The sequence below is a fragment of the Triturus cristatus genome, chromosome 3_1, assembly GCF_964204655.1.
Source record: "Triturus cristatus chromosome 3_1, aTriCri1.1, whole genome shotgun sequence".
Classification (NCBI taxonomy): domain Eukaryota; kingdom Metazoa; phylum Chordata; class Amphibia; order Caudata; family Salamandridae; genus Triturus; species Triturus cristatus.
The window spans coordinates 403,794,954-403,821,127 of NC_140583.1; the positions used below are offsets into that span (position 1 = coordinate 403,794,954).

Below are 26,174 nucleotides of genomic sequence, written 5' to 3' on the forward strand. Positions count from 1 at the left end.
AGATTACCTTAATAGCCAAGGGTTTTGGTGCTGGTTAGCCCCACTGACAAACCTTGGGTGTAGAGGATTTTCACTTTCAGAATCCTAGTGAGATAGTATTTCGCTTTGCTAACAATGATTTATGTTATTTTATGACTGTATGCTTGATGGTTGCCTTGTGGGAAGGCTTATGCTTAGTACAGGAGTCCAGTTGGTCACGGTGATCAGTCTTTGATAACAGCTACAGACCTGAGTGGTTCAATAGCAAAACATATTTCTGCTGCCATCTGTCTGATATGTTAATTATTAAAGTTATGATAAACACATTGGGCTTGACATGTTGGTTGTGAAAAACATACGTTTAAATCAACAGGCACTTAAGGATGGATTATTTTTCTGTATTAAAGCCTACAGATAGGTACTTTGCTACACAAAATGTCAGATTACTTTTGTAGGGAATAATTTTGGTGTTCCAATATCAAAATTTGCACTGTAATAATACTACAATTTCCTCTTGGATGACGCTAGGATCTTGCAATTAACATCATTAAATGATACATCCACATATATATAAATATAAATATCAATATCAATATAGATACATGGATTGCCTTTGGATCCACTTTGTTCTGCAATTGGTATGTATAAGTGCCATTTTCTCTCTGCTTCCATCCATAACACTGAAGGATTGGGTAATGGGTGTATATATCCACTTGAAAATTAGTTGTTTAGTACCGGGCTGGTTGGCCAGTCCTTTAGTTTGGAATTTACTCCTTTTGTAGTTCCCCTTTCATTTCTTTGTTTCTCCTCTTTTTATGTTAATGTTTCTTAACATTTAAATAAAAAGGGGGTAAGCAAAGACATGAAAGGGGAGCTATAAAAGGCTCTCTAGGACACGCTAATGGGTTGTTTGCTTGCCACTCATTTCAGCTACAGTGTGTCACATTCCACCAGGCCCTTTCCTTCAAACCAGTTGATCACTATGGAATTCTCCTTAGTGTATCATTGTTTTACCATTCCAAGATGCCAGCACGTTGGTTCTAAATGTGGTAGCCATGCTTGAACTTTAAACTAATAATAGACTATTTACAATATCTTTGCTATGTTTAGTGTTGGTATTGCAAGCATATGCCATCTGTGTTTAGAAGGCAGCGAGTTTTCTTTTTTCTACTTATATTCTTTTCATTCTTCTTTCATATGTTGTTGAGTTTGTGTGTGTTTTATAGTGGTTGTGTCAGAGGGTACCTGGATGGATGAGTCAGTGGATTAATGAACCGGTGCGTGAGTGACAAGATGAGTGACAGAGTGCATGTATGATGCCTTCTTGAGAGTCTCCCCCATCAGTGAAACAAAAGGCACTTTCATTCATAAGCCAGACCCATCGGCATTTCCAAGGGTTCTCTCTTCTTGCTGCTCAGACGGTGTTTATGTAGGGTGACCAACCGTCCGTAAATTTCACGGACAGTCCGTAATTTCGGCCATCTGTCCGTTGTCCGTGAAGGATTCTTTAACGGACGCCATCTGGCCGTAATTTTAACCGGGCACCGGTCGCACCACCCTAAAGCCGGCACAGCTTCCACCCACCTCCCTTCTTGACACCGATGCTGTTGAGGTCAGTGTAACAGACTCCGATGCTGTACCAAAGCTCAGATACCCGGCAGCGTTGGAGAGGCACAGCGGGATGGTGACCCTCACACCTTCCGCCCTTGATGAGCTGTTAAGAGGTGCTTGAAGGTGACTGAGAGGGAAGGGCTGAAGCTTCAGGCACAGGGGCATCTATTCAGATGCAAACAGCCCTGAATGCATCATGTCTCTGCAATTTAGAGGGGCCTCACACATTCCCTTTCTGCCCAGGGCCCCAAAAATCGTAGAACCGGCCCTTATTAGCCTGAGGCAGCACGTGGTTCTCTTCACAGAGCGTAATTACTGTCACTAAATTGTAAGCAATCTTCAAACATGCAGTCTATAATGTAATACAATAAAGAAATGGCAAATCGCACCCACACTGATTAACACAGTATGGAGGACAATCAGTTTCATCAGTTCTCTTGGAGTATCTCCTTTAAGTACTGTACATCACAGTGGGGGGTGGCAAAACTAACATTTTGGAAAGAGAGCCTGTCTTCTCCTTGTCTTGTCCAGGAGGGGGTGAGGAGCCCTACCCCTACCTGGAAGAGACCAAGATGATACTAGAATACTGGATGCCCACCCCTGTGCCCACCCTGGTGGATCCTGTTCCCCCTCCTGTGATGGCTCCTGCCCCCCCCCCAGTGATGGCCCCTGTCCCCCATGTGGTTGCTCCTGTTCCTCCCTCCCCCCCCGCCTGTGATGGCTCCTGTCCCCCCCCTGTGGTGGATCCTGTCTCCGTCCTGGGTGGCTTCGGTCCCAGCCCTGGAATAGCTCCTGCAGCGAGGGTGAAGTTCTTGATGGGCCTCTTCTCAAAAAAGGCTCAGCTCAAAATTAATATGAAAAGGTGGGCGAGTGAGTAAGTGAAGGGATGGGTGGATGGTTGGATGAATTAGTGAAAGGGTGAATGGATGAATGGACGATTGAATAGATGAATAATGAGAGAGGATGGATGGATTGATGAGTGAGTGGAAGGATGGATGAGAGAAAAGGTAAATAGCTGGATGTATGGGTGGAAAGGTAGCTGGATGGGTAAAAGGGTGGATGGATGAGTGAAAAGGTGGATGATGAGTGAGTGAGTGGGTGGATGGATGAGTGAAATGATGGATGGATTGATGAATTGATAAGTGCAAGGGTGAATGGATGGACAGATGAGTAAAAGGGTGGATGTAAGGATGGATGAGTGAGTGAAAGGGGGGTAGATGGACAAAAGGATAAATAGATGAGTGAAGGAGTAAAAGGATAGATGGATGAGAGAAAGGATGGATGAGTGATAGGGTCAATGGATGGATTCATGAGTGGATGAGTAGATGGATGGGTGGGTGGATGGAAGGAAGGATGGCTAAGTGAAAGGGTCGATGGAGAGAGAAAGGAAGGATGGATGGATGACTGAAAGGATGGATGGGTGGAAGGAGGAGTGACTAGGTGGATGGATGAGTAAGTGAAAGGATGGCTGGATGGGTGAAAGGGTAAATGGCTGGATGGATGAGTGAATGGATGGATGGGTGGAAGAGTGGCTGGATGAGTGTACAGATGGATAGGGTGGAAGGGTGGATGGATGGATAATGGATGGATGAGTGAAAGGATTGATGAAGGGATGGATGAGTGAAATGACAGATGGAAGGATACATGATGGACAGGTTTGCAAATGGTTGAATATGTTTGGATATGGCTGCAGTGCTTAATTTGTGCCGCTGCTTTCCGGTGCTCAGCACCGGCACTTCATTGTCAGGGCCGGGGCTATAAATTATTTTCAGGAGGCAGTGTTGGTGAACGTAATTAAAAAAAAGAAAACATGAACAAAGGGGATACACTGCTGCGCTCTTGTGGAGGTTTTTGTAAGGATGGATGTGATTCTGCTGTGCTCTTGTGGCGGTTGAGACGTCCGGTCAGTGGTACCTGATAGCGTTATGTTGTAGGGGGGGGTGTGGTTGAGTAAGGAGCCATGAGATGCTCTCTGTGTTATGTACACTTCACATGTGACGTGGGGTCATGCCTATTTACGGTACATCATGTGGAGTTTAAAAAGGCCTTGCGGTTGCCTCCTGATAGGACGCCGCCTTACTATGCTAGCACATTCTAAGGGGGTGGATGTTGCGTGTTCTTGAAGGGTGCCGAGTTGCACCTTTAGGCATGGGTGATTACACAGTTTAGTGGTTTTCTGTGGGCCGACTATACTACAGCTGGAAAATAATTCCTTTATCGGAAATAGTATTTCACAGCTTTTTGGGGCTTCCGTTTTCTGTGAGCGAACTGGGAATTTAGTTTCACTGGGTGTTTTTCCTTCTAGTGTTGTGAAATGGCTATTTTGGTCATTGGCTGCATAATGTGTTTTCTTTTTCTTGAGTTGTAGAACTGGTCTATTTGTCTTGTGTATAAATTGTGTTTTCGTATGGCATCCTCCTGTTAAGAGGAATGGGGTTGTGGGCTTTTGTTTAAGTCACAAATTTGAATCCCGGCAGGGCCACTCAGCCTTTCATCCTCCATGGTGAGTAATTGAGACCCTTTGACCTGGTAAATATTAACACCTGTTGTGTACAGATCGTAGAAAGGGGCAGAAGGGTGGTATGGAGCTGTAAACATAACTTTATTAACAATAACACAGCATGACTTGCAATATATGCGTTGACCCACGAAGAGTACTGTGCCCTCTAACTTCTTATCATATGAAGTAAATATGCTCCTTAAAGAACGTCTCATGCTTCTAAGCGCTGTAACTAACAAGTATTATTCCGGTTATCAATGGTACTTGGTGGCATCTTTGCTGAGAGTGGATAAGGACATCAGGAGTCCCTTGAGGCTTTGCCCTTCTTTATTGATGGCCCCTCTCCACATTTCACAGTGGAAATAAATAGCATAATATACTCGGCGCATCTGCATCAATGCTACATATATACTGCTGCAGTTTGGCCACGTTGTTAATATAGGTTCGGACTAGAGACTGTCTTGCATGTGACTGTCACTCAGTCCCTCAGGGAAGGGACTGCCATGAGTGATCATCACTCGATGCCTCAGGGACTACCATGAATGACCATCACTTGATGTCTCAGGTGAGGAACTGCCATGAGTGACCATCACTTGATGCCTCAGGCGAGGGACTTTCATGAATGACCATCACTTGATGTTTCAGGTTAGGGACCGCCATGAATGACCATCACTTGATGTCTCGGTGAATGCCATAGGTGACCATTACTTGGTGCCTCGGGGGAGAGACTGCCATGAGTGACCATCACATGAATGACCATCACTTGATGCTTGAAGTGAGGGACTGCCATGAGTGACCAGCACATGAGTAACCATCACTTATTAGATCAGGTGAGAGACTGCCAGGTGTGACCAACACTGAAAGGCTCGGATGAGGGACTGCCATGAGTGACCATCTATTGATGCCTTAGGAAAGGGACTGCCATGTATGACCATCACTGAATATATAGGTGTGGGACTGTATGTGCATGACCAGCACTGGATGGTTCGGGTGAGTGACTCTATGTGCGTGAACATCAGTGGATGGTTCGGTCTAGGGACTGTATGTGCGTGACCAGCACTGGATGGTTTGGGCTAGGGACTGTATGTGCGTGACCATCAGTGGACAGTTCGGGCGATGGACTGTGTGCGTGACCATCAGTAGATGGTTCGGGCAAGGGACTGTATGTGTGTGTCCATCAGTAGATGGTTCGGGCAAGGGACTGTATGTGTGTGTCCATCAGTAGGTGGTTTGGGCAAGGGACTGTATGTGTGTGACCATCAGTGGAGGGTTCGGGCGAGGGACTGTATGTGCGTGACCAGTGGATGGTTCGGGCTAGGGACTTATGTGCATGACCAGCACTAGAGGGCTGAATTGAGGGCACTTTCATAAACGTAAACACTTGGTGGCCCATTGGTTTCATGTACTGTTTTCATGCCACCCTCGTCCAGGTCATTGGATCACAGCTCGCCGAGGTGAGCCAGTTGGTTTCTGTGGCTAACTTACTGCCCGGCTGGCAGGTGGCCATCCAGCAGCGAGGACCCCCGCAGAGTTGATAATGCTCCTAGAGTAAGTGGGTGGAGTCAGTGAAGGAAGTGAGTGGAGCAAGGGAAAGTGGATGTGGCCTCCTACAAACATTTGAGCACCTGGACTTCATATTTTACAAATTAAGCACTATATGGCTGGGCTTACTTTTATACTATTGCGCGACCTCCTCTAATGTGTCTGTAAAACTTACCTATTGTCCTGAAGTTTTGTCCTGAATTTTGACTTCCTGTCCTGAATTTGTGTCCTGAATTTTGACCCTTTGTCCTGAATCTTTACACTCACCGTCCTGAATTTGCACCAATGCCAGTTGGTCACGCTATGTTTATGGTATGTTCTCAATAGCCTTGAGCTCAACGTGTTTGACAACCTAGTAATGTGCATGCTTTGCTTTGAACTGCGGGACCCGTGACATTTGATGCCCTGGAGTGTAACTGCCCTACGAAAATACTTACAAAACATGGATTCTTTTCATTCCATTGAAATTGCACGAGGGGAAGAGTTCTTGCTATCCCCCGTTTCCTTTAATCTGTTCGGTCACTTGAAAAACGGTACTAAGCCAGATATTTATTTCTGTTTATAGGAGAATCGTGTGCAGTGCCAAACGATGGTACTCTGGAGCCAAAAGCAACTACAAAACTTAAGGAGATTCATCCCAAAAAGACTGGTAATTAAATTGAATATGCATTTATGTAGCGCTCACTGCTCCTGCCGAGGCGTTGAAGCGCTTTGTAATGTTTTGTATGTTCAAAAAAGAATTACTCTACGCGTGTAAATATGTTAAGGCTTAAGTGCATGCATTCTCCAATTACAGACCGTGTCATTAAGTCCATTGGAAGCCCCACTCAGATTGTGAAAACCAAGTACACAATTGGTGCATGGATGACAGAATCTGCAAATGTGAAAGACGAGCGGATCTGGATTGCTGAACATTTCTCAGGTACTGTAGCTTTAGCTGACTGGTCGTTCATTGCATATTGTACAGATAATAAAGCGGAAGTGAGTTTAGTGCGCAGCGTGCACGGCTCCATCTCCTAATAGTGCCATCTTCACATCCGCTCTCTAGCAGCGGGGACTGTCATGTACGCAGTACTAGAAGGGTGTGTATCCCGTTATTGTTTTTTTTTTATAAACTACGCAACATACTATAACATCAGTGTGTTAAAAATACGTCAGTGTTTGCAGGTGACATCAAAATAATGTGATACAAATATAACATATTTTATGAGGAATTTCAGTACTGACTTTTCTTACTTTGAATGCTTCAAATTAGGGTGGGAAAGACAACCGATCTGGCTGTGCACGCATAGACTTGCAGAAAGGTTCTGTGCGTACATAGCATGTCTCTCAGGTAACGTGTTGGCCAACCAGAGCAAGACTGTAAGAGCAACATGCGGGGTTTCTGTGATGGACATAGAGTTTAAAGGAATAAATGGAGTATTGGTGGGAAAGCCAGGGCAAATGTTGCGGATGTGAGGTCATGAACAATTGAAAATAAAGGACTCTTGGCGTGCGTTCCATTCATAAAACCCGCGAACGAAGCACCCCGGAAATGAGAGTGATTGTGGCATATCAATTGTGTCAAGGGCATTAATGCGAACAATGCATATGTCCATCAGCTCCCTGGCCGAGTGCAAAGTGTTGTCTCTTGGGTCTTCACTGTGTGACTTACCGCTATGACGCTATCCTGAGGGGGATGATTGTGAGGAAGGGATACATACGGGCTAACTTCATCATGTTAATAACTGTGGAGCCAGAGAAGCCTAAAATGTATCACTGGTACTCACTGGTCACATTTGATTTGGGTTTGATTGACACGTTATATAACCTCTCAATAGCCTATTTATACACTTAAATGCAGAGAGAAGACGCTGGCTGTTTCATTTAACTTTGTTCGAAGTACAACAGGTGTCACCAGTCAATTCTGTTTGCACTCCAGAGGGATTCAGATATTACAGGTGACAACTGAAGATAGATGGGCAGCATTGCAGCAGAGTCAGCACGAGCAGGTCCCATTCGTCAAACTGAGTGAATGTGATTTTTTTCAAATGAGTGAACGATGCATGATTAAAGAGTAGACACTGATGACAGAACCTCCATTTGTGAGTTACTTTCACAAACCCTTACCCCCAAACCCTACAAAATATAGATATGCTACAGGAACAGGTTCCCTTCCTTGGGAGAGTTTTCTTTTTCTTGTAGTATGTGTTGTTAGAGGACAGGGAGAGTTTGCTGTAGACCTCTACGGGCAGGGCTGTGTACATGCCCTTCAAACAGTACCTCACAATAATGTAAATAGTTGCTCCCTGTATCTGACGTATGCACTTAAAGATGAAGAGAGTGATAAACCACCTAGCCCAGAGCATGTCCAGCCTTCCCTACTTCCTTGACAACAGTTTATCAACACAACAATGATGTAGCTGTACATACTCAAATCTCAAAAGCCTTCCTCCAACAATATTGTTTAATTAGTGAAAATCTCGTAATGAGTTGTCTAGATACCCGTGGGTGAGTAATCCAGCCTCTAATCCCTGTCGTGTCCAAGAGTTACTGAAAATACACAACTTTTAGTAGAGCATATTTCCGAAAGCACTTTTTGCACACTTATATAAGAAACCTAACATCTTCATCTCGAGTATTATTGTTTCATGTAGGTCCTATATCTTAACAGTATGCTGGACTCCCAAGAAATAACCAACATGGCTCAGTTGTATTGGTCAGCATTAAAGCTGGAAATCTGAGAATGCCCAACCTCCTTTCAAAACCCTCCTTCTTAATGTCTTTCAGCCCATTCCAATGCCTTTAGTGGTCTAGATGACCGCATTAGAATGGAAAAGTCCCACGCATGGTGATAGGTGTGTACCCCTGCCCTGAGTGCCCCAACTGTAATGATGTCTGGATCCCTGATGCTGATTATTGTTGTCATGGGCAAACTCGGATCATGCGAGTACACCATGACATATGCCTATCTTACGGATTGTGTCTTGTTGGACCGGGCAGGGCGCCAAACGCGCTACCTTCATAGTAGTAAAAGTCTACTGCCTTTACCAGTAGGTAAGCAGAACATGTGTAGTGGTGGCAGCATGCTGTGTAGTGATCAATAGGAGTGAACAGGAGCTTTTTAACCTGTGTTACTAGAGTGAGGCCTATAGGCTCACTCATTTAAAGTTTCAGTGCTGTGTGCCTAGCTTACCCTTTTCCCACATCGGATTGGTGTGTAGTGCTGCACAGTGTGTGTGTGTTATATACATGTGCTGGGTGTATGTGTGCCTGTGAATGGTACATTCAACTATAAGAAGGGGAGCTCCAGGACCCCAAAGCAGTCAACTTTTAAGCAGCCAGTCCAGCTGTTCGAAGCGGAGAAGCTCTGGAGGACATCTGCCTGTGACCAAGACTGTAGGGAATCCAGTACCACCTGCCCCAGGAACCTGGAGCCAAGCAGGCCTGTCTGCTTGCCAAGACCGGTGTGCCCTGTGAGGGAGCATAGAGCCCTGGAGGGAGCAAAGTCCAGTAGGAGACCCTCCCAATTTGATCTCTGAAGCCAGGTTTAAGGAGAACAGCTTTTGCACTGATCAGGTTGTAGCCGTGTGCAAAGGGAAGTCAGCGACCCCGTGTGCCAGGTAGGGCCTTTGTGAAGATTACCGCCATGCAGATCTGGCTGTAACCCATGTGTGGATTGAAGTCGGTGACCCTGTATGCCAGGTGTGACCACCACAATGATTGCTGCTTTGCTGATCGGGCATTATCCTGTGTACAGAGAAAGGGCAGTGATCCTGTATGCCTGGTGGGGCCACCAGGAAAAGGCAAGGAGAGTGGTGTGGTCGAGACCATCGTTGAGAGGAACAGGCTACAATGGAGACTCATGCAGGTCCAAGCCCTGACTGAGGATTAGCAATAAAGTGTGTTTTCCATGTTAATTGTCATAGGGATTTTAGACACGACTACAGCCTGAACTGCTGAACGGAATTACACCAAATTTGGCAGAAAGCTAGATCTTGGTCAAGAAAGAGTGCCTTTTGTATTCTGATGGAAATCTGTTCAGTAGTTTTTGAGATATTAAAGAAAATCAAAATGTGTACATCTTTGGCCGCAAATACTTCGTGAATATTGACGATCTCGTGCAGAGATCTGATTAGCTGCCAACACTTCAAACAGGTAATGTTGACAGCCATCTTGCGACTCGACCTCAGTCAAGTCCCAAACAAAAAGCTTAAAAAAATAGAAAAGGGGGCATGGTAGGAATACCCTGACCTCTAGCCTTGGTGGTCACCAGGGCAGAAAAGCATTTTTTCCCCGCTTTCGCCAAAAACCGAGACATATTTCTTTTTTTTTTTTTTTTAAACCAAGTGCTGCCTCTCGCGCTTGTATAATATAGCCCCTCGGTAGGCCAGGTCACAGGGGCATGTGGTAAAAAAGAAGGGGTGCACGGGTCCCCCCTCCTACAGCTCTATTGAACCCCATGGACCATCTCCTCCTCAGGGCTTTTTAACTATAATGAGGGGGGCCACGCGGACTCCTCTCCATGGGCTCAAGAGAGCCCTGGGGACCACCACCTCCCCGAAGATATTGATTTTTTGGCGCCCCAGAGACCATCACCTTCCGGAGGAAGGCATAAAACATTTAAAGTGGCGCCCATGGCCCCCTCCCGAGCCATTTATGGCCCCGGGGACCAGCACCTCCCTGGGGTCCGCCGGTGTCAATTAAAGGAGGGGACTGCGTGGCCCCCCTCCTGGAGCCAATTATTGGCCCTGGGAACTGCCATCCCATAGGGCTGGCTCCTGCTATCTCCCGAGGTGCCCATCCATGGCAGATGGCAATTTGCTTTTGCTTGACGGGAACTGTGACAGCTCCTGCCAAGCGAGAGCGAACATTAACTGCATTCGCAGCAGTCGGGAGAAGCAAAACTGCTCCCGCTTGCTGGGAGTGGAGTTTTCATCTGTTTTCCTGACCACAGTCAATGGGAAAGAATCACTTCTGGTCCACAGACTTACGAGGGTCTGTGCGAGACACAAAGGGCTGATGCAGAGCCGGCCAGTGAGAGAAGATGGCGGGGGGCGGGTAAAGATAACCTCTGTGTACACAAGCAGCCTTCCCTTACTACACATCCATCAAAACACTGCACCCCCGGCATACATCAGCCCCCGGCACCCCCTGGCACACTCCACTGAGCAACCATAGAGTACACCAGCCCCAAGCATACACCACCTCTTCAATACACCCCTCCAGCCTGCACCCTCAACAACCCTTCCACCCTAAGTAAAAACCCCTTATTCTGCATCCCCAGCATCCACCACTCCAGACAGTCAGCCTGCAACCCCCAGTGAACTTCCCTCAGCACCCCGAGCATCCATCCCTTCAATACAACCCACAGCATCACCCCCCAACCTGTACCTCGGAACACTCCCCTCATCCTGCATCCCAAGACCCATCCACTCAGTCTGCAAGCCCCAAGTACACTCTCCTCAGCAACCCCAGATTAAACCCCTCTTTAACCGACTCAGTACATGCCACCAATGTCACCCCCTCAGGGTGCAGCCCTTCTCAGCATACACCCCCCAGCAAACATACTGCAGCCCCCACCGAGAGCAGAGACACTGCCCTACACAGCGCACCCCCAAACAGGGGCGTTGTTTGGTCAGCAAGATTGGGGGGTGGGTGGGTGAGTTTCAGATTTCCTAATAATCACGCTGGCACATAATGTTAAAATACATTACATGTAGCCCTTGGCCCCTGGTCTTGTGCCGCTCCCACTTGCTGCCGCTGTCTAGCTGCATGGGTCTGTTGCCTCACTCGCAGCCCCAAAGCCGCCAGTTCCAGCCTGCCCTCCTCAGGTCAGTTGACCAATCCCAGGTTGCCTTGCTCATATTGTTCTGCTGGATCTGTGCACTGCTTAGACAATAACTAGTTCTAATTGTGGTTTTCTGGTATTTATTCTGGTTTACTTTGTTACTTTAGTTATTTCTGGTATTTATTTTTTTATTGGCCTTTTGCATTTTCAAATTCCCTTGGGCACTTGCTTGCCCAGTAACTGTGCCATTTCCACACTGCCGCTGTTTCCCTGATCATCACCCTCCCACCTCCCTGCTAGCCCCTCCCACCTACCAGAAGTACTTATGGATGCCTCTGTGCAGCTGTGCTGCTGGCACGCCAAAGGCAAGCCCGTCTGCGCCAACCACACCTGGACCGCGCCCAGAGCCAGGAACCCTGGCCCTCTGTACTGTCACAGGTATTCCCCACTGACCTTTCTGGCCCTAGACCCCAGACACAACAACTGCTGTCTTGCATCACCTCACTCCACAGTGGGTCCCTTCACCTGCCTCTGCTGCTCTTTCGTACCATCCCAGCACCCACCACCATCGCAGCAACCAACACGCCCCGGAGGCCGAGACCCTCCAACTCAGTTGCCTCCTTATCCATGCTAGATCGCTCTGCAAACACGCCACTGAAGTCTGTGACACCATCTCCATCCTCGATCCTGATGTGGCCTTTGTCACAGAGACCTGGCTCACCTCCGCATTGACCCCTGACATTGCCACGGCAAAACCCACCAGCTACAAGATGTAACACCGCGATCGCACCAACAGACATGGAGGCGGCATTGCCTTTGTTCACAAGAAATCAATCACCTGCATCCTCTCCAATGACGAAACCACGGCAGTCATGGAACACATGAATTTACAGCTCTGTAACCGACGATAACACCACCATCAGAGGCACCCTCGCATACAGACTGCCAGGACCACGAACAGGCCTCAGCGACACCATCACGGAATTCATCACCCTGCTCACCATCAAATCTGAACACTGTCTCTTCCTGGGAGACCTCAACTTCCACATAGTCGACCCCAGTGACACCAACTCCACAAACCTCCTGGAAAGATTGGACAACATCTGACACAAGCAGCTGGTCACTGACCCCATGCACAAAGCGGGACACATGCTGGACTCAATCTTCATGTCCAGAAACAGAATCAGATACAGCCACACCTTGAACTCACCTGGTCAGACCACTCCATCGTACACTTCACCATTTCCAGACTTACCCGCATCACCCTCAAACGTCACAGCACCCCATTCTGCAGCTGGTCCAAGGTCACTCAACAACAATGGACCGATGCCCTGAGCACCTCACAGAACAAAGATACCACCAACGTGGATCAAGCAGTGCAAAATTTCAGTGACTGGATCACCAGCACTGCAAACCAAGTCGCCCAAACCAGCCAAAATGCACAGACTCTCCTAACAAGCTTGACGGTACACTTGAGAACTCAGCTGGTGAAAACAACTAGAAAGAAGATGGCACACCAGCAGAAACCACACCAATCAAGCCAATTTCAAATCAGCCCGCAACAACTACCTTCGTCAGATCAAAGCCGCAAAAAGAAACCCTGACCCACTGGATCGAGACCAGCACCAACCAAGCTAAGGATCTCTTCACCATCATCAGAGAGTTCACTTGCGCGTCAGCCGCAGAAAACTATACCCTCCTCACAGGAACTCTGCAACGCCCTCACCGGCCATTTCCACAACAAGATAGCTACCAGCTACAAACACTTGGATCCACAAGCCTCCAACCTCCTCAGCCACCCATCAACCACCACCACCAACCATCCACTCACTGCATATGAACAACTCAGCACACCAAACACAATCACTTTATCCACTGAGGAGCACCCTCCGACCACTGCCCCCACCGACTTTTCAAACTCGGAAGGGACGAGATAAGCCGCCAACTCACCACCATCCTCAACTTCTTGATAACCAATGCCACCTTTCCCGACGCATGTAAACATGCAGAAGTCAGACCCCTCCTCAAGAAACCCTTGGTAGACCACAGCGATCCCCAGAACTACCATCCTTCTGACTGCTCCCTTTCCCTGCCAAAGTCCTGGAGAATGCCTTCAATCTCCAACTCACCGAAAACCTGGAGAGAAACAACCTTCTGGGCCCTTCCCAATCAGGTTTCAGAGCCAACCACAGCACCGAGACAGCCCTGATCGCTACAACAGACGACATCCACACCCTCCTCGACAGAGGAGAATCAGCCGCCCTGTCCCTCCTTGACCTCTCCACAGCCTTCAACACCATCCCCACCACACACTCATCGACCGCCTACACCAGATTGGTATCACAGACGATACATTCAGATGGATGGCATCCTTTCTTACGGGACGCACCCAGAGAGTTTGCATCCCTACCTTCACATCGCAAGCCAAGCACATCATTTGCAGCGTCTGCAAAGGCACATTACTCAGCCCAGCACTCTTCAACATCTACATGTCTCCCCTCGCAGACATTGTTAGATCACACAACATCAACATCATCTCCTATGCTGATGCCACTCAGCTTGTCCTCTCGCTCTCAGCCAACCCAACCTCGATGAAGACCAACTTCCCCAACTGCATGAAGAACGTCTCAACCTGGATAATAGACAACTACCTGAAGCTCAACACAAACAAAACTGAAGTTCTGATCTTCAACAGACACACCGCCCTCTGGAATGACTTCTGGTGCCCAGCAGAACTCAGACCCGCCCCCACGCCGAAAGACCACACCCTCAACCATGGCCTCATCTTCAAAAGCAAACTTACCATGAGATGTCAGGTCAACGCCGTCTCCTCAGTCTGCTTCCACATACTCCGAAAACTTTTCAAGTAGATCCCCATGAACACCAGGAAGAAGGTGACTGAGGCCCTCATCACCACCTGACTGGACTATGGCAACGCACTCTATGCAGGCACCACCACCAAATTCACGCAAAGACTTCAGACAATCCAGAATACAGGCACCAAACTGATCCTCAACCTGCTGAAGAGAACCCACACCACCAACACCTGAAAGACCCTCACTGGCTCGCAATCGAGAAGATATTCTACTTCAAGCTCCTGAACCACGCCTATAAAGCCCTCCACGACCAAACACCCCCCTACATGAACCACTGCCTGTACTTCCACAGCAAAACCGTGGACTCCTGTTGGATAAACGGGCAGGTGAGGTTCCTTTCTGAACCTGATGCTCATTTCACAGAAATGAAACCTCAATGGGAAGCACTTACAAATATAATCATAGCAGGTGCCCCAGTTGAAGCTCCACTTCTGTAAATGACAAATGATCCTAAATTCTTGGGCTTGGCGCAGGCACAGCAAGTGTGTTTTCTTGACAATTCCACATTGAAAAACAATCTGAAATTCGTGGTGAAAGTGAATGCATTGCTGATCTATCGAAGTGCAATCTGTAGTGACTGTGATGAGTGGGCTCTTTCTAGGACCTTCCTGGTGAGAGCAGAGTCCATGGTCCTTTCTTTAAATGACAACGAGTATGGGGTTAGAAATAAAAATTAATACTCCACATGGGGTGAGATATATTACTTTCATCAATATTTATGTCAGATCAGTACATCCAAATAGTTAATCTCCAATAGTGGACCACCTCTCAGACATATTGAAACACCTAAATCAAAATGCCCTAAAACTTATTGCAGTAGACTGTAATACACAATTTACTATTAAACAGATGAATTTAGATCAATCGTTGCAAATTCTTGACTTATCAACTAGATTGAGGGTCCTTAGGCAAGCTGAAATGAAACCGACTGCAGTGGCAATGCAATTTGAAGATTTAATCTTATAATATGGCCTAAGGAGACCCTGTTACTAGTATTATTGATTATATTTTGTTGGATCAGCACTTAGGCCTATTCTGGTGGACATGACTATAATACCAACACCGGATAGTGATCATCAAGCTTTGAGTGCCACATTTTTCAATTCTATTTTCATGAGTTTAAATTTGGCACCTGTAATTTCAAAAAAACTCTACAACAGGAGAAATGTTAAATGGGCAGATATATTGGCTAATTATGTTGTACAGAAACAAATTTACGAGATATTTGCAGGAAATTTATGTTCATCTGCTAGCACAGAAAAGCTTAAGGCAGCAATTGTTACTGTGCATTGTCAACTAATGAATCAGCTGAGGCCCCTCTTGGGAGCTGGCACACAGGAAATTGATAATCACTTAGAGAGAATAGTGCAGCAAGAAAAGTGGGTGGCACATTTTAGGATTATCTATAGGGAATGGGGTCAAGAAAAGGACCAGGATGATAATGAGGGGGAGGAGATCTCAATAGTGCAAGTAAACTCAATAAGTATTGAAGGGGGAGGGGACACCGCAGAGAGGGAGCCCTCATATTTCATACTGTAACGGAGAAGGCCTTAAAACAAATGAAGAAAGAAATGGCTCCCGGGTTGGATGGTATCCATGGTAATTTACTCTTGTCACATATTGAAGTGTGGGTTCCTTACCTCAACCTTTTAAGCAATGCTATTATGAGGAGAAATAATATCCCATCTACCTGGCTTGGTGCTGTTATGATCCCAATTTTAAAAAAAACGAAATTGAGGATTGCCCTCTAACTATAGAACCATATATGTATTGGACACTAGCCAACAAATATTGTGCAGGCAAGTCCCGACAAGGCTACAAATATGGGTTTCAGTCACAGAGGCAGGCTTCAGGAAAAAAGTTAGCACTCTTGAAGCATGTCACTTTGAAGAGAGATCACCAATATGGTGCATTTATTGACTTGTGGTCAGCCTTTGACCTGGTACCAACTTATGGCACTGGATACCTATGGATACATGGAGACCTTCTTTGGACCCTAAGAGTTCTTCATACTAATAATTTTGCAATGGTGAGGTCGAACAAAGGTGGCGACCTTACTGACAGGATCCCTATTAGGCAGGGAGTAGAGCAGGGAAGCATACTTGCTCCGGCACTCTTTAGCCTCTACATCAACAGGGCAGTTAAATGAGTATCTGTATGTACTCATGATGCACCCAAGCTAGTAGGAGTCCCAGTCCTGATCTTAATGTTTGCGGACGATACTCTTCTTATTTCAAGACCTCCCATGGGTCTTCAGTCACAACTGGACTCCTTTGTTGCCTTCTGCAAAAAAGGGGCCTTGAAATAAATCCATCAAAAATAAAATGTATGGGGATAAATACACACAGATCCTTTACAGCTAGAATGGAGATTGAAGGCTCCCTGACAGAACAGGTCAGACATGTTGACTATCTAGGAATAAGATTATCGGATACCATGACCTGGGGACATCAAATGGAGAAGAGCACAATAGCTGTTAATCAGAGCGCACTCCAGATTGGGAGGAAACATAAGGCTATAGAGGATAATGCAGTGTCACCAGCCCTCCCAATATATAGAACCATAGTGGTAGCGGTAGCCATCTGTAGGGCAGCTGTATGGGGCTATACGTATGCAACTGTTCCTACAATCCTGGTGAATACATTTATCAGGGGCCTGCTAAATTCACCATTGACTGCACCCATGGTTCCCCTTTGGCTGGATTTAGCTTTAAACCCTATCTATATGGTGTCTCTTTTAAGGCCACTGCTATATTGGGTGCGGGTATGGTCGACCCCGGAGTTGTCTCCTTATAGGGACTCTTCAGTAGATGTAATCTCCTGTGACAGTCCGCCCCCCTTGGCTGAAAAATGTTAAGAAGCAGTGGGAACTGCTGAAAATGAGAGAACTAAAGAGTTTGATGGCAGAAGTAGCCAAAGGTGCTATCCAGAAATTCAAAAAGTGTACTGGGAAAATGCTATGTTGCGGATCTGGTCTGATCATATAGATGGGAGCATGACTGGGAAGTTCTTGAACTACAAATGCTCACCTAAGTTTGAAGTTTGCATGCATAGAATGTATCCCTCATCAGCAAAATGTTTGTATGTGCAGTTTAGATTCGGTATATTACCCCTGAGATCATTAACATTTAAGTGGGACAAATCTGGCTCCTCACTAGAATACTTCCGTTATTGTCCGCTGGTAAAAGAAATGGAAGTCCAGTTTTGCCCCAGCTATGCACTGCCATTTAAGAAATTGATAATTGAAGTCTGTAAGCTGGGGGGGACAAGGCACTACTGGAGGCTCTGAGAATTCTAGACCTGAAGGAATCAATAGTCTTTGCAGTGGTACATTTCTACAGCGGGCATGGAATAATAGATAGAAATAGCTGCTCTCAGGGAACCCTTAAATCCTTATGAATAATCAATGTGTAAATAGCATATCGGTATATATCTTAAACTTCTATGTGCAAGTTGGCCAAGATGAATGAATGTGTAACTTCTAATGTTTAGAACTTATAGAATAATATATCCCTAGCAGGAGATTAAAATCTAACATGTGTCCATATCCTCTTGTATCTATGCATTTAAATTTATGTAGACTGAAGCCCTTTATGTACAATGCTGCTATTTTGGTGCCCAAATGTTTGATATTTATTGTGTTTTTTAGGAGGTAGCAATGGTATTTTATTTCGTTTTTAGATCACGGAACAATCTTATAGCGACATATACAAGATACTAGGGCTTACATAATCTTTTACTGGTCTGGTAAAACCAGACTGCCTAACTGACTCCTCTTAGTCCATTTTAAGGTCTTGTTGAAACTTTTGCTGCTATTGGTTTTACATGTATAGTTGAGAGGATGAATTAATGTGGGCTGCCACTTATTACTACTTTAATCTCTGATAATTGTTTTTGTGCCTTGTAATACATGTTTTTATTATGTTTTCTAGCTTATTTTATCTTGTACTGTATTGCATGCTGCACGTTTATGGTCATTTGACCGAAATAAAGTCTATTGATGATGATGACTATAAGTATGCAAAAGTGCAAAAACACCTTGTGGGATCACCTGTTTGGCCCTACCCTGTCTATCTTAGTAGTATGAAACTCACACACCTATACAATCACTAACACATCCACTCACACACCTACTCACACACCCATACAGCAGTCTCACACCCAGTCACAAATCCATACTTGCAGCACAGACCCACTCACCAACTCACAAATCCACTCACACACTCCCTAGCCCACCCTCAACCCTACTCACACACCCACTCATACACCCATAAAGACACTTACACACCCACTCACAAACCCATACAGTACTGATACACCCAGTCACCAACCCATACAGTCATTTACACACCCACTCGCAGACAAATACAGCCACTCATAGACCCATACAGCCACTCACACACCCACAGAACCACTCACACGCCCATTCACAGACCCATACAGCTACTCACACACCCACTCATTGTCCCATACAGACACTCACACATCTACTGTCAAAGGTTACAGGTTACAACTAGGAAATAAAATTAAAAAAACATTCGAAATTCACTAAGTTTACGGGGACGTTATTGTTAGGAAATGACATTAAAAAAAACTTGGAAGTTCACTGAACAAAATAAGCACTACAGGGACATTATAGTTAGGAAATAGAATTTAAAAAACCTTAGAAATGCACGGAAAAAATGAAGGTTACAGAGACGTTGTAGTTAGGCTCAGATTTCACTCCTGCAAAACCAGTAAAATTCTGCAATTATAGTGACCTGAGATAACGATTAACTTATACCCCTGCAATGCACTGCTTGTGACCTCATATATTACATCACTCACGACATGGTCAGTGACATCATTGATGACATCTCAAATGATATCACTGATGATATCATTCAGTGATTGTGTGTGTTTTATAAACTTTTATGAGTGTTAAACATTGATAATTGCAATTTTAGCAGGCAAGTAAAATGTTCACTCAAATGCGTTTTTACGCGGTGATGCTTTCCTATGGAGAAAAAGGCATATACTGCATACAGTTATTTGCAAACGGTTCTCAGATTTCCCCTTTAGGTCTTGAGGTGCTAGCGGACTAAGGCCTAAAGTACCACTAGCAGTTCAAGTTTATCTGCCCTGGAATGTCTGGGTGCAGAGGCGCTGGACGGGTTGGACTCACTCACCCACTCAAACACCTACACAACAGCCTTCTGCACTACACTGTAGGCAAAGAGGGGAGCCTCCTAGAAACAGGATACAAAGGGGGACATGAGGACAAGTCCAGGAGCTCCCAATGGGGAGCTCGGTTTGTGGGGGTCCTGGGAGCAACGGAGCATCATTGGATGTTGTGGACTCAGGCCGGGTGCAGAGGGTTTTGGTTGACTGGTGCTTGTACATCAAAGGCACCCTAGGGTCTCGGTTAGGCCTGCCAATTTTACTGGGTCGATGCACCAATTCTGCTACATGCAGACAGGAGATGCGTCAAAATTTGTGTTGCATGTGTCTGGGCCACGTCCAGTGAGCCAGGCACAGGAGCAGGGGTAGAAACTTTAATTTCTCTGAGTCTCAAGCAACAAGCCCTTGTAGATCACTTGGAGTGAAGGCAGTCCAGCTCTCCTTCAGTAGAGTCAGAGAGCAGCAGGCAGCAGGGCAACAAACAGAAAAGCAGGCCTTCCAGATCAGCAGTCCTTTAAGCAGCACAGCAGTTCTTCTGTTAGAGCTTAAGTTACAAATCCAGTTGTGTCTAATTTTACGAGGTCATAGACCCAGTACTTATACCCAAAAGTGCCCTTGATATGGGGGTGACTTAAAAGCACTTATCTGAAGTGCACAAGTATCCCTTTCAACCCAGTCCTGTCTGCCAGGCCATCTGCTGGGGTAATCAGTCCATTTTGTGGGGTCAGGCCCACTACCTATTGAAGTGTAAGTGCCAGCCCAATCTTCCATTCCTGCCTATGAAGGGCCATCAGAATGCATATGTATGTAGATGGTATTCAGACACATCTAGCCTTCCTGTGTTTGTGACTCTCTGGAGGGAATGCACAAAGTGCAGCTGTCACCCAGACGTGAATTGGAAACAAGCTGATGATGGAGAAATTTCACATTTCATTTTCACCTTTGTAGATACCTAGCCACATAGGATAGCATTGCAGTAGTTTATGGACACATACATATTGCTAGGAATTGAATAAATATCATTCAAAGACTTAGAAGAATGTAATTGATAAATCCAGCAACATGCCATTGCTGAACTTATACTAAATTGTACAGAAATAAGGTATTCGACATTCTTGTATGTAAGTCAAAATTCAGCCTTCCTGCAGTCTTCCCTGAATGGTCAGAGTTGACAGGATTATCCAGGCTGCTTTGATAACCCAGGGAGAGGCTAGCTGCTGGAGAGGGCTCTGCTACACAGGAATGCCAGAACATTCAAAGGAGGAACAGGACAGGCAGGGAATGCCAGGCCTACCTACCTCCATCCCCTTTGACCCAGCCAGATAACAGGCTTAAGAAGGAATCTGCAGATGTTAGGGGAAGGAAAGCTATGGAAGTGAGCCACACTGGATGTTGGTTTATCTAGTTCTTGCTCCTCTGCTGAGATTTCACCCATCACAATTTTTGGAGGAAGGGTGCTGTCTGGGACAAGAATTTGCCACACTTTGGAAGAAGTTGTCAAGCTCTGGGGTGTTTGCTTGCACCTCATTGGACAGGAGTACTCTCCTGCTTGACCTTAGAGTACACTGAATAAATATGTGAGGGTTGCAGAGCCTCTCAGATCTGCTGCTTGAAACTAAGAGAAGAAGAAGGATTGCCATGCTGGAAACAGATTTGCACCACCAGGCCCTGCGTTCTGACAGACTGCACCTGCTCCACTATCTGGAACTATAGCCCTGTGGATGTACCTTGCTTAAAAATTATTAAAGAATGAACTCCCTACAAGCTACAGGTTAACAGAGCTTACCTGCACCATGACCACCAAAAGTCCCCGACCTGAAGTGTGTCAAGTGGATTTTTAAGGGTTTTGGTCAGGTGCATTGTGGGATTTGTGGTCCCAACCTTTCAAGGACTATCCTGGAGCTCCCAGGCCCTTGGATTGTGTTTTGGACCCGTTGGGCCCTCAAGAGGAACTTCAGGAAGAAGTTCCAAAAGTCTGGAGCAACTTTGGAAAAAAGCTCCATAAGGTGACTGTAGTAAATGGAAAGTCCACGAGTCAGGTATATAAAACAGGATTAATTTATTGAAGCTTAGTTACAAGGTAAGTTAATTAAAAGAAGATAGGTAGATGGAAATGTAACCCCACCAGGAGCAGCCTCCCTGCTGCTCAGCCTGCATCCACCAACTGACACTCCACACACAAGCCAGCACTCAAGCATTCCATGAGGTCATCAGATATTCTAACACTCATCCTGGCTGAGCAGCAGGGAAGACACAGCTAGAGAAAGGAATAGCACAAGTCAATTATAACATATCCCCCTTCCTTAGGGAAACAACAATGCAGAAGTGAAGGAAGGAAATGGAAACATCAACATTTACATTGCATTCTCAAAAATAAACACATTTGTATTAACCCCATCCCCCTCCCTTAGGCAAAATTAAAACAAGCATTAATGCTACTCATTGGCATACCACTTAAAACTCGACAATCTGGTAAACATCCAGAAATGGTGCACTCAGCTCCCACAACCTCCAAGTAATAGGGGACACATCTCCCTATGATCCAGCACTGGGGCACTTAGCTCCCACAACCTCCACGTAATAGAGGAACACACCTACCTATGATCCTGAACTGGGGCATTTAGCTTCCACAACCTCCACGTAATAGGGGAACACACCTTCCTATGATCCCGAACCGGGGCACTTAGCTCCCAAAACCTCTTAAAAACTGAACTTGGGCACACAGCTCCCACAACCTCCACGTAATAGGGGAACACACCTCCCTATGATCCAGAACTGGGGCACTTAGCTCCCAAAACCTCTTTTAAAAAAAACTGAACTGGGGCACACAGCTCCCACAACTTCACACACCACCCCAAAAACTAAACTGGGGCACTCAGCCACACCACCCCACAACCTCGACGCAACAGGGAAATCAACTCCCTATGAAGCCAAAACTGGAGCACTTTCTGCCCCACAACCTACACTTAATAGGGACACAACATCTCCCTAATAACAAAACTTACCACCCTACAATCACCCCCACAAAACAGTAACACAGTAATACAATGAAATGAACAAAACGGAAGTCTCTTACTCCGGTGAGCGATCTCTCACTCAAGGTCCTTGTCCAAAGCTTGATATGGCTGTACACATCTAATGCGGTATAGTGCAGTGACTTCTTCATGGTGAATGTCCCACAAGTCGTGTGAAACTTAATCCAAGATGTACTGTGCCCTTTGGTCATACACTGTACAAAAATAAACTGCACAACTGCACAGTTTAAAACAACACATTTCCGCTGGACACCACAGTGTGAATAAGGACTGAAAGACTGTACCAGTAAGTACTTAACGTTGGTAACAACACCGAAGATGCAAGGATCTGCTGCTGTCCAACAATCATTGAGCTGAAGTCCTTGCTCGAAAAGCACGCCGCAGAAATGTATATCACCAATAAAATATCTCTGTCCGCACCAGATGGGAAAGAGCTATTACAGTCTCCCACTCTTCCCATGTAAACATGCTGCACCTCCATTTAAGTGCAAGTACAGGTAGCAAATATGGCGGCACGTCAGAGTGTACGTCGTCGAGTGGCTCACAGCAAATGCGCGCTCCCATGACGTCACAGGACTGCACAACGACGAGGAACAGCTCGCGCACCAAAAGAACTTCACACGAGCTTCAAGCCGTTCTCACCACTCGCGGCGCCACAGCTTGCTGAGGCTTCACGCGACAGGAACGGTAAGATGCGCGCGCCTCTGCCCATTCAAATACCGCACAAAATAACAGCAAACGGCCTGCACCTCCCCAAAAACTCAAAAGAGACACTAACCAATACAAAACAGGTGTCCCAAACAGTTTCCGGTGAGAAAGAATCAAGGTTGTAGTGCGGCTGGATGTTGTAACTGGCTTCACTTCCTCAAGCACGGATTCACGACACATTCACGACACATGTTCACAACCAAAGAAAAGTGACACCACCTCTGTAGTGCGTGTTAGAATACACCGTTAGCCTCTGTAGATGGAGGAAAAGTCAAACGCACTAGGCAGCAGACGGTCTTGTTGAACAGGCACACTGTGCCGAAGTGCCAAAACAGTTGTATCTCATGGAAACCCTTGTTACTGGAGAGACTGTCCCACGGCAGCAGGACAGGGACAAGTCTTCCAGGGCAGTAGGATGACAGCAGGCTCCGCAGTAGTAGACGGTCAATGCCCTAGCCTGCAGGCTGTCCTGTTGATAAAGTACACTGGTGGGGCTGACCAGGGCGTTTCCGTAGCAATACCTTTTCCTTGGGGTTCCAGTTCATAAATTTCAATTTCTTTAGTGTAATCCTTAGTTCCAGTTCATGTATCTTTAGCAGAGTATCCACAGCCTTCCTTCCTCAATGCGTAGGTTCTCTTCAAAATGTAGCCAAAATGTAGTAAATGGAAAAGTCCATTATAACAATTATAACAGTGACCGATTTAACTGCGAGACCCAAGCCCCCTCACCTTCAACCACGATTCGGCCCGGATTGCAGGTTCGTCCCGCCGAAGAGCTCATGAGGCCCGACTTCCAGAGTTAGACTGGGAGCTCCCAGAGAGTCAAGCTGTTGGACCCTCTCTGAATCCGGACTGGTGAAGAGCATCGAAGGACCTCAGAAGAAAAAGCTCCAGAAACTTTTCCGAGTCTAAAGGTAACATTTTGACTGGGGCCTTCCATTTGGTGTCACCGTGCAAGGCTCCATCGCGGTTGGCCTTAAACTTTGACTTTGGCCAGGTCAAGCACGACCATATGTCCCAGAGTGACACCATAGCCTTTAAATACTATAAAGTGGTAATTCTTTAAAAATGCATATCTCCGGATCCCTACACTGGATTTTTGTCGTTTTGGTGTCATTTTAAAGATAGAAATATTTCCTATATTTATAAATTGCTGTGGGATTTTTATTGTGTTGCATCTTAATTATTTACTGAATTGGTATTTTAAAATGCTATACATATCTGCCTCCTAAATTAAGCCTACCTACTTGCAGCAAAGCTACCCATAGTTGAGCATGGGAATAATTTATTGAGACCTATACTGAGCACTAGACCATGTTAGTTGCCTTATTGCAAGTGGTAGATGCATATTTACCACTACTAAAGACCATTTTCCAACATATGCATAGACACTGACTTTAGAGAAAAGATGGGCAGTATTGGAGCTGCACCTTGAATATGATAAAAAAAAAAACACAGAATAAGCAGACATCAGCTAAAATGTTTAAAAAGTGCAACCGGAATTCCACTGTGATTATGCCCTGATATACGTATTGTGCTGTATGTGTCTGGCTTAACCTTTCAATACACTGCATCCCAATTTACACAGTTGGTTCCTTGTCTTAGAATTGTTTTCCATAAATTAACCTCCACCTTTATGAAAATAGCTGCATTTGCCAGCTCCCTGCCCGAAAGACAATAATTAACTTAAAGTCACATGTGGAAAAAGCCAGATTTGTGAACATATCATACACCGGGTTTCTGGCAGTGAGTAGTTCTTCCATAATGTTTATTAAAGTGGTTTATTTATTTTTACAAAGGCAAATGGCTGATTGAAAGTCATTGAAGAGGTTTTTATAGAAAGCTGTAGTACAAAAAGTGTTTTAGCAATTTTTCAATAGGTGCTTGGTCAGAGCCTGGCCTCAAGCCTGGAAAGACCCCTGGATTAATGTGATTCTTTAAAAGCAAGTTTGCAATGGCATACTTAGGTTTCTGGGGGAAATCCTGATGATAGCAAAGCATTGATTGACCTTGAAATTAGTTAATTGAGCATAGACTGATACAGTGTCTTCGTTTTTTATGTCGGGTGTATAGCAGGTTTTAATTTATTGATTATCTTGGGATGGCATTCTCAAAGGTTTTTGTTGACACTCAAGCACTAAAATCTTCCCAACGGTGAACAGGCATATCAAGTTTATCCTTACTTTATCACAGCAGGTGGATACCACAGCATTGCATGTTAAAAGGCTACCTATTTAGTCAGGCCTGTGGCTAGCCCCCAGCCTCTACTAAGCTGTGTACAAGGCTTCCTTTAATGGCCCATGGAGGGTTTGGCTAAAACCAGCCAAACCCAAACCAGCCAAACCCACGGAGGCCAACTTTCAGACTCTATTATCTCCTCTCAAAGGCTACTTCATTTAGGGCCATATTTTTGACCTGGTTTGCATCGCCCATGCACCACACAATGTGGTGCAAGAGCAACGTAAAACCTTAAGTCAGATTTTTGAAGCCACACAAAACTACTTTGGGTGGCTTTGACTGGCCACAAAAATCTAGAATAACGCAACTCAGCGCATTGCGTGGGTGTTCCCATGCAACTCCCATGGTTTATGATGCATTTCCAAGACCTTGTAAACCTGGGAATGCGCCAAAAGGATATGACTGTCCAGGAGTGGCACAATGAGGAGAAATATGTTTATTTCTCCTCCGTACTTCCTTACTTCCTCTTTCTGTGTGTGCTGCAAAGAGGAAGTGTGTCCTAAGAGGAAAATGCCTCTTAGGATTGTGTTTGTGCAGGAAGGTGTCCCTTCTTGCACAAAAACAATCCGGCAGCCAATGCAGGCACTCATGCACCATGGTGCAAGGGTGCCTGCATTGGTGCTATGCAGCCCATTGTGCGCCAGCGCAGGGGGAAAAGTCAGGCATTCACAGTATACCTTAAATATGGCGCATTCCTGCTCTTTCCTAGTGATGTAGTGCAGTGCAGCAAGTGACTTGCTGCACTGTGCTACCCCT

General features: G+C 45.7%; 1 protein-coding gene across 1 annotated transcript in view; it reads left to right on the forward strand.

Annotated features, from left to right (window-relative positions):
• GLDN (gliomedin) overlaps positions 1-26,174 on the forward strand; it is a 429,338-nt gene that overhangs the window by 360,296 nt on the left and 42,868 nt on the right. Inside the window, exons 7-8 of the mRNA XM_085644191.1 lie at positions 6,198-6,281; positions 6,429-6,554. Coding sequence (XP_085500317.1) covers positions 6,198-6,281; positions 6,429-6,554 — 210 coding nt within the window. The remainder of the gene's footprint in view (positions 1-6,197; positions 6,282-6,428; positions 6,555-26,174) is intronic.